Source organism: Manis javanica, chromosome 5, assembly GCF_040802235.1.
Source record: "Manis javanica isolate MJ-LG chromosome 5, MJ_LKY, whole genome shotgun sequence".
Taxonomy (NCBI): Eukaryota; Metazoa; Chordata; class Mammalia; order Pholidota; family Manidae; genus Manis; species Manis javanica.
Window position 1 is genome coordinate 105,151,378 of NC_133160.1, and position 9,197 is coordinate 105,160,574.

Here is a 9,197-nt window from a genome sequence, read left to right on the forward strand (position 1 = left end):
AAACAACAACAAAAACCCTCAAGCTCAAGATCTACAGCCCTGAAACAGATCAGTGCGTTGGAAACGAGAGTTATCAAAGCAGAATAAGACCTTTCGACTTTCGGTGTTTGGACCTAACTCGATCCATGGGTGGTGCCACTAAAGCTTTATTCTTGAGGTATTTATTTTTATTTTCTGCTAATTAACTTTGGACTTAATGATCTCATCTAAATTGCTTTAGTGACCCCCCTCAAAGGGGTGCTATTTTAACATCTTGAAATCTCAAAATTGTGTAAGGGTCTTCTTCCTCAAGTACACAGTTCAATCCTACCCGAAAATTAAAGACCGCTAAGGGTGGAGGAGATTGAGAAAAAATAATGGAAACCAACATCCAACTCTTAAATCCTAGACTTCGCACCACTGCATCCCAGAAGTCAGGATATCTCCATCTCTTGAACAACCCAGGAATTGAGGGCAGGGGCCAGAGTTTGGAGACGGTTTTCAAAAACTTACAGTCAGGGCGGGGGGCGGGAGAGGGGAGAGGGCAGAGGGGTGATGGTGGTACCCAGATACTTCTGTATCTAAAGACTCCACCTCAATTTTGGTGATTCAACCCCTCCCCCCTTTTAAACTGAAACAAGTAACAATAATCAAAGGAGAGAAAAGTAAAAACAAAAAACAAAAACCTCACTGCTTCAGGTCTAAACATCATACAAGAAATAGATATTCCTATTAAGATGATTCCGTTCCCTGAGAATTGAATAAAACTGTAAACGATACCGAGGGGGGACCCAGGAATGAAAAGAAAAGTGACGAAGAAAGAACAGAGAAAGTGGGAAGTTGGCAAAGATGGAACAGGACGATCCTTGGCCTACAAGGGGATTAAGGACATCTATAGGCTTAAGGAGCAACAAATTAATTTACACAATTCTGTGAGGGCCCAGATGGCCTTTAATTAATCCCTTCAAAAGAGGGAGCTAGGCCAGGGCTGCACCGGCTGCCTGCTCCATTAGCTCCGTTTTACAAGGGACCGGACTCAGTTCGAGGTGCGGCGTCGTGGGCTCAGGGAGGAACTAGGGGTAGGAGCGGTCAAGGAGGAGGCGAGGGAAGAATATGAACTGCTTTTCCATAAAAGGGCTGGGTTTTCATTATTCTCTTTAAAAAGTAATACCCTCTTCGTTTCTGCTCTCTCCTCCCCTTTCCCATTTCATTTAACACAATTAATTGAGGCGTCTTCTGGCCCAGGCGGGAGCAGCACCACTCGCCAGGCCCCGCCCGCTGGCCCCACCCACAGGCGAGATGGAGTTAGGAGAGGGTGGGGACCAGGCGGGCGCGGTCCTACGATTCTCTCGCCTCAGCCAGTCAGAGGGCGCGGCGCTCTCGAGTGCGCGCCCCCAAAGGCGTTGTGAGGGCCAAGGCTGCGCGCTATTGGAGACGGTGGTTACGCCCCGGCCGGCTCCCGGCTCCTCGGCCCCGCCCCTCCCGGCCGCCTTGAAGTGACGTCCCTCAAAGTTCTCGTTTTGGACCCCCTCTTCCCTCTCCCCTTCGTCCCCCAGCTAAAGAGGGGTAGGGAGTGATGCAAATGTTTTATTACCTTTGAGAGCTTCATCTGAACTGTCAGGCCCAGAGGGAGAGAGGAGAGGACAGAGAGAGGGAGTGGAGGAGCAGCGGAGAGGGTCAGCTCGGCCAGAGGACAGGACTTAGAAGAGAGAAGCCTGTAAAGCCGCGAAGAAAATGCGAGACAGGAGCGGCAAAGGCGGAGAGTGAGAGGAAGAGAGGGTGCTGGGGGGTGGGGCGGGGGTCTCCAGGCTCATTTGCCGAAGTGGACAGACGATAGGAGCCGTACCCGAAGCCGTCAGACTTCTCACACTTAGTCTTTGTTTTTCTGTGGGGTTTTTTTTCTCCCCCTTTTTCTTTTCAATATTGCAACGCTAGTGCCCCGTGGCCCAGAGGAGAAGGCGGGTCGGCGCGCCGAATCCGGGAACCGCCGGGACTGGTGGCACTGCCCTTTCTGGCTCAACAGCCTGCGGCAGCGCCGGCGGAGGAAGCCCGCCCGGAGGCGAGATACTCCTGGAGGCTGGATGCTCTCCCTCCCCACGCTCCGCGAACGCCAAAAGCGAATCAGACTAGCGGCCGAAAGAGCAGGGCATACCAGTAAGATTGCAGGAGCGCTTCGGGCGGAACCTGGCGTCCCTTGAACCTCCCCAAAGAAAGCGAGCCAGCCCCCCACCCTCCGACATCAAAGTGGAGACTCGGTGATTCTTAACTCTAAACTTTGTTACAAACTCTCTGGGCCCTGCCTGAGTTTTGTTTTGCTTATTTCCCGGGGGGAGAAGATGAGAAGTAGTGCACTTTGAGCGGCGAGGAAAGGTGAGGAAGAGATCGAGATCGAATCCCGCACTCTTAGGAGCGAAAGGACAGCGAGACCCCCGGGCGCCCTCTGGTCTCGGCGAGCCACCCACTCTCGAGTGGCGTGTTTGGACATTTCTGCTGCGTAGCGCCGAGAGCAACTCCCGGCGGCGGCGTTCTCGGCCTAGCGGGCAGGTCGCCTCCTCGCTCGCGCGCTCCGCGCCTCTCGCACTCCTGAGCCCCGCCCCGGGCACCGGCCCGCGCCCTCGCTGCGTGGCTGTGGGCTCCGGCCTGGCCGTGGGATGCTGGCGGTAGGGGCGATGGAGGGCACCCGGCCGAGCGCGTTCCTGCTCAGCAGCCCGCCCCTGGCCGCCCTGCACAGCATGGCCGAGATGAAGACTCCGCTGTACCCCGCCGCGTACCCCCCGCTGCCAGCCGGACCCGCCTCCTCCTCCTCCTCCTCGTCCTCGTCGTCGCCCTCCCCGCCTTTGGGCGCCCACAACCCAGGCAGCCTGAAGCCCCAGGCCGCGGGGGGACTCTCGTCCCTGGGCAGCCCCCCCCAGCAGCTCTCGGCCGCCACCCCGCACGGCATCAACGACATCCTGAGCCGGCCTTCCATGCCCGTGGCCTCAGGAGCAGCGCTGCCCTCCGCCTCGCCGTCCGGTTCCTCTTCTTCCTCTTCCTCGTCCACCTCTGCTTCCTCCGCCTCGGCAGCCGCTGCAGCGGCTGCTGCTGCGGCGGCGGCCGCCTCATCCCCAGCCGGACTGCTGGCCGGCCTGCCCCGGTTCAGTAGCCTGAGCCCGCCGCCGCCGCCGCCTGGCCTCTACTTCAGCCCCAGTGCCGCGGCCGTGGCCGCAGTGGGTCGGTACCCCAAGCCGCTAGCCGAGCTGCCCGGCCGGACGCCCATCTTCTGGCCAGGAGTGATGCAGAGCCCGCCCTGGAGGGACGCGCGCCTGGCCTGCACCCCTCGTGAGTACAGTTTCCCGCGCCCAGTTGTGCGTGTTCTGCCAGTTCTCAGGTCCTGGTCTTTGGTACGCACGCGGATCGTCCCACCCTCTTGCCTCCCCAGTAGTTTGGCAGCGCCGGAATCGCACGACTCAGGCCGAGCAGGTCATTCAGAGAGGGATTCTTGCTTTCCTGAGCTCGCGTGCTTGCATTCAAGCGCTCGCCTCTCCCCAAGCCTTTGGAAAGCCTCGCAGAGCGGGTGTGCATGCGTCCCCGTGGAACATTACACCAGTAGGGGTTTGTATAATCCTAGGCTCTGGCTGCTCCTGCAACAGCCCAGCTGGAACCTCAGGCCCGGCCTGGGTTAGAGAGGTGTTAAGTGCAGAAGAGCGCACTATGTCCCTGCCTTCACCCCCGCTTTCCCGACCCCTGCCGGCTGGCCAAGGCCGCATTACACCTTCGCCAGCCTAACTGGGCTCTCAGCGAAGCGGTGGGGATTACTAGTAGCAAGCCTTCACAGCCCTGCGCAGAGCGCGTGTATCTGCATGTATTTCTCGGCCCTGAGTGTCCCACCTCATCTCTTCCCTTCGCCGCCCTTCACCCCTACCCCAAGTACACTTGGCCTGGGTGAGACCATCCCCCCTGAAGTCAGGCCCGCAGCGCCGTTACTTCGTGCACGTCCCCACAGCCGCGCCCTCGGTTTCCCAGCTGCCTCGCGGCCCTGAGGGACAACGTCTTGGTCCCGGGAATTTTGAGGAGCATCGTGGCCCTCAAGATCCTAACATGAGAAAGAACCTGAGGAAGAACGAGGTGACGGGACAGGACCAGGGAAAATGCAACATTCCTTAAGGACCTTGCTTGAAATAACTGAGCTGCCCGGGGATCACGCTTATTTTCTGGGTAGTTGGCCCCGCGTCGCAGAGGCTTCCAGCTTTCTAGGTGGCGTTAGGGGCCCAGCTCCAGGTCCTTTTCTTGTTCTGTTCTTCGCTTTTGACCAAGACCCCGAAGTTTCCTCCAAGTGTCGGGACCTCTTTCGTACGGCTGAGCGGCAGTAACTGAGGGAGGTTTAAGGAGCCAAGTGGAAGTTCCCTTGGGAAGCCTTGGGACAGAGCGCGCCCGGCGGCTGAGGGTATCGGGGAGATGCTATTGTGTTCGTTTTGAACGTCTTGTAGGGACCTCCAACAAAGGCATCATCCCCTCCCCCTCGGCCACAGAGGAGTTAGACTTGGGGGCGATTTAGCTTTGCTGTATGCAAAAAAACAAGGCTCCCTTTGTTGAGTGGATACAGGCTAGGAAAGCGTTCAAGGAAAAAAACTAGTCATACTCATGCCAGGCTCCGGGGCCAACCAAGCACCTGGACTAGGAGGTGAGAGGAGCCTTTCCCCCCGCACGCCTCAATTTTCTGAGGCCTGGCGATTCAGCTCCTGCAAACTTTAGCGGTGCTCTCCCCTCGCTGTTTGACGTCGGTGTTGGGCAGAAGGTTATTTACTGCTGCTTCTAACACGTCCGATTTTTTAAAATAACAGGTGCGCATAAAAAAGGCAAATGGAGATGCGCGGCGGAACTGGAAGTACCGCGACACTTCTGGTGCCTGCCGCGGAATAAGCTTTTCTTTCCCACCCGAACACTGGTTTTCAAATTGGCTTCTTTTCAGTGGAGCCACTTGTAACAGACTGCTTTTTTCCTTCCCTTGTTTACATGTTTTCACAGATCAAGGATCCATTTTGTTGGACAAAGACGGGAAGAGAAAACACACCAGACCCACGTTCTCGGGCCAGCAGATATTCGCCTTGGAGAAGACTTTCGAACAGACGAAATACTTGGCGGGACCCGAGAGGGCTCGCCTGGCCTATTCGCTGGGGATGACGGAGAGTCAGGTCAAGGTGAGTGGACTTTGCAAATCTCGAGGGATAGTCTCTTCTGCCGCGCGCGCGCGCACACGCACTCATACACCACACACACACTCAACTTCCACCAGTCCCCAAACAGCCGCCCGGGGGTGCGGATCGGAGGAGTCTGGGGAGAAGATGAGATCAGCGAAGCGGTGGGGGTGAGGGTTACAAAGGCTCTGGGGGCTTGCGGGCGGGCAAACTGATCATGAACAAAGGGCATCAAGCCCCCGCCTTTGAAATTAGGTTTATCTAGATAGCAGCATGTGCTGGGGAAACTCACCATTATTAGAGAATAAAAGCATTACCGAAATATCATATGAGAATAGATCAGGCCAGTTAGATAGCTTCACCTTATTCTGTTAGTAAAGATATTCAAGCTTTCGTTTGCCAATTCGGGCTCCACTAGTTATATCTTTTATTTACATAGATCAGCATTATAGTACTGCTATATTAACCTGCAGGTTAAAAAAAAAATCCACAGGATCTAACCACTTACTACGGATGAATCTGCTTTTATCTTAAGCTGAAGGCAAACACTGAATAGTCATTTTCCAGATGAACTGACTTGACTGTATTATGACACTGAATCCTGTTTAAAATAAGCTTACCAACATATGTAATATATTTTATTGTTTGTGATTACAATTTATAATTAAAACATTACTTAGCTTGTCATTGAGTTGTACAGTATATTTCCAGGGAATAAAATCTGAGAAATATTTCATTCAGAAGCAAAGGGATTGAGTCAGCGAGATAAAATTAAATCTAGTGGTTTCCTATATTTCCAGTATTCTCTTTTGTTCCTCTTCTTATTGTATTTGGTTTTTTTGTGGGGTGGTGGTATATGTATGTTTTCATTAATTATAGTGTTGCTCTTTAATAGGAATAATGTTAGCCATGTGTGTTGGTTAGAGTGCATTTCCACCCTGGACAAGCATCATAAAATGCATTTCAAGAGTGATTTTGTATGTGAGCATTAGAATACCATCACAGTTAAAATGAATTTTGCAATGGTTGGAACAGACTATCACAGTAATCTGGAGGTCTTCATTTGTTACCATAAATATGTCTGTATGGCCAGAAGTGAATTATTACAGCTGAATAAAGAAGATAAAGATCGCTTTCTTAACAATTATGATTCTCTAGATAAAATACATAACGGATGAGAAATATAAAGAAAGAATAATTCAATACGTTTAGGAAATTGGTTGCTTATTGCTGTTGCTTTAGGATAAAATTTGTTTATCAAACAGTGTCTAACACCATGAATAGGCTTAAAATATTTGTATGTAAAATGAATGTCTTGAGGGGGAACAATGTTAAAATAATATTTGAAAGTATAAGTGTGCTGATAGTGGGAAATAATGTAATTGGCAAAATTTCACTTTTTAAAAACTGATGAAATTCTAGCTTTGATTTTGAATCTATGGAAGACATTAACCAGAGAGACAGACACAAACCGCTGGGGTTTTCACTAAGCTATGAAATATTTTCATGTATTTGTTATTATTAGTGATTTGAGGTTTGTTTTAGCAGATTAAAAAAAAACTTTACACCATACATTGCAAGTCTAAGTAGAGAGGGGAGCGATTACGTACCACTTTTGTGTGTATTCAGATCTGAGATAAGTGAAATAGACAAATAGCCAAAAGTGGAAAGGAGAACAAAGGTAACTGGAGTAAATTATATGCCTTCTCCCACAAGTCACACTAAAAAGCAAATGCACTTCGGGAAGAAAGTAAATAAGGAATAAAGTCACAGTTCATTATGCGGCAACTTTATTTAGGGGAAAAGTTTTCTACTTCAAACTGGTAAGTTGGGAAGCGGACTCATTTTTAGGGACACTTATTTTAAGTTTCCAAGTTTTTTCTCTTCTGAGAAATCCTCACTGAAACCTCAATACTCTTGTGTTACTATCGCTATGGCAACGGCAGTCAGTTTGCTGGCGCCTGATCCTCGGAGGAGGCTGGGGCGAAGGAGACTGACTGTGACAGCCCAGCGAGGGAGGGCGGCAAGCCGTCGGGGGCCCGCAGGCGCGACGTCGGGATTCAGGAGAGGTGGCATTGCCTTCACTTCCTCGCGCCTTTCTCTCCGCTCTGCTCTTCTTTCTCGGCCCACAGGTCTGGTTCCAGAACCGCCGGACCAAGTGGAGGAAGAAGCACGCGGCCGAGATGGCCACAGCCAAGAAGAAGCAGGACTCGGAGACCGAGCGGCTCAAGGGGGCTTCGGAGAACGAAGAGGAGGACGACGACTACAACAAGCCCCTGGACCCCAACTCGGACGACGAGAAAATCACGCAGCTGCTGAAAAAGCACAAGTCCGGCGGCGGCGGCGGCGGCGGCCTCCTGCTGCACGCGTCCGAGAACGAGAGCTCGTCCTGAGCGCCCGCCGCGCGCCGGCGCCTGCTGGCCTCCGGCCTCCGCCCGTGGCCCGCGCGCGTCCCGCCTCCCCGGCCCCGCCTGCGGGGCCTCTTTGCTAGTTTCTGAGATGTACATATCTATTTTTTTAACCCAGAAGTTGAGGGGGGCGGCGGACGGAGACTCGGGGGTTGGGCAGAAGGCTGAGACGACCGCGAAGTGCGCCGCAGCGATACCGCCGCTGAATCTCGCCGCTGGGCCACCAGCCTCCCAGCCCGGCTTGTCCCCCAGCCCCGCCCCCACCCGCTCCGGGCCCCGCCGGGAGAGGCCCCGGCGTCCCCCGCCCGCGCCCCGGCCGGTGCCCCCGCGGCCCGCGGGGGGGCGCGCGGACAGGGTCCTGGGAGCGTCGGAGCCACGCGGGCGGGCGGCCGCCGCAGATGCGAAGAGGGACGCTTCTCTCCCAGCAATCTGCAGTGCCGACTAAAGTAACCTGTTGAAGGCTCTTTGTAAATAAATCGTGAGTCACACTGACTAGAAGTTACTTTATTGTGAATATTTAAAATGTAAAATGCTTTTTGAATTTGGTATAAAAAGATGGACTCCTTCCTTTTACCCTTCGCCTTTTAAGAGCTCTTCAAACCACACGTTCCCCTTTGATTTTGAACTTAATTTGAGAAGCGTAAAAGAGAATGTTCTCGCCCTCCCCCTCCTCTCACTCCTTTGCCCTCTTTGGATTTGTTCAATCTCACGTTTCCCTTCATCCCTTCTCGCTCTTCCCTGAACACCTCCTGGCTCCGCGCCTGGCTCCCGCCTCCAGGACTTGAAGTAGAAGACGTGGAACCAGGGAAGGCCTCAGACCTGCTTCTCCATTCCTCTCTGAAATTGCACAGTCGTTTGTTGCTATTTATTAGTAATTTGAAGAAAGTATTGGGGAGGGAGGGGCTACAATAGCTTGTATTTAATTTAACTCCTTTCTGATAAAAATGCGTGTTAAAGTAGATGGTGGGAATTGTTACAATTGCTCTGGGTCAGAAACATAAAAATCCATTTAGTTGCTGTAACTGAATTTGAAGTGTTTCGTATCATAAGAATACTATAGACTATGTATATTCTTTTTTTAAGCTAATAATGGTGATATATTAGTATCTTTAACCTTTATTAATTTATATAAGGAATTCGGTTTGTAAAGAGAAAATCCCCTTTGCAAGACCAGTTAAAAATGTAATGCACTTTCTGTTTCAAAGGATAAATCAAATTAAAAAGCAGTTTGAAGATGTCTGTTGCCTTGAATGAAAGGGTACACATCATCTGATCTCATCAGAGATCTCAAATAAAAGTCAAGACCACAAAAATTTTATATTGATTTCTTGGGTAAAATAGCTGTTGCTTTATTCATTAATTTATTTTTTGAAGAGTGACGTCACATCTCCATTCTCCTGGAATGGGAATATAAATGAAATGCAACCTCACTCATTGGGCTTTGGAGAGCCTTGTCTAGCAGGCTGCTTCTGATGTTGGTGATGTCTAATTTTTTCCTGATATCTTTTTACTTTGCAGAAAGTCCCTGGGGGTTGGGGGAGGATTGGGAGGAAGACCTCATTTCAATATGTCTTAGATAGCTCTTCAGAGGAGCCCTAGCTCACTTAGCTGAGAGGAGGAGCTGAGCTCCCTGGTG

At 51.7% G+C, this 9,197-nt stretch overlaps 1 protein-coding gene across 1 annotated transcript; it reads left to right on the forward strand.

Annotated features, from left to right (window-relative positions):
- Positions 1-1,503: 1,503 nt before the first annotated feature.
- On the forward strand, positions 1,504-8,796 carry NKX6-1 (NK6 homeobox 1). Its single transcript, XM_037021180.2, has 3 exons — positions 1,504-3,297; positions 4,984-5,156; positions 7,286-8,796. The coding sequence occupies exons 1-3, from the start codon at positions 2,631-2,633 to the stop codon at positions 7,544-7,546; spliced, it is 1,101 nt and encodes a 366-aa protein (XP_036877075.1). The 5' UTR covers positions 1,504-2,630; the 3' UTR covers positions 7,547-8,796.
- Positions 8,797-9,197: the final 401 nt, after the last annotated feature.

Bases quoted from the DNA above. Each gene is read 5' to 3' on its own strand.
- NKX6-1 (XM_037021180.2), top strand. From the start codon at position 2,631: ATGCTGGCGGTAGGGGCGATGGAGGGCACCCGGCCGAGCGCGTTCCTG. The intron at 3,298-4,983 runs GTGAGTACAGTT...ATGTTTTCACAG, and splicing joins GCGCCTGGCCTGCACCCCTC to ATCAAGGATCCATTTTGTTG. The intron at 5,157-7,285 runs GTGAGTGGACTT...CTCGGCCCACAG, and splicing joins TGACGGAGAGTCAGGTCAAG to GTCTGGTTCCAGAACCGCCG.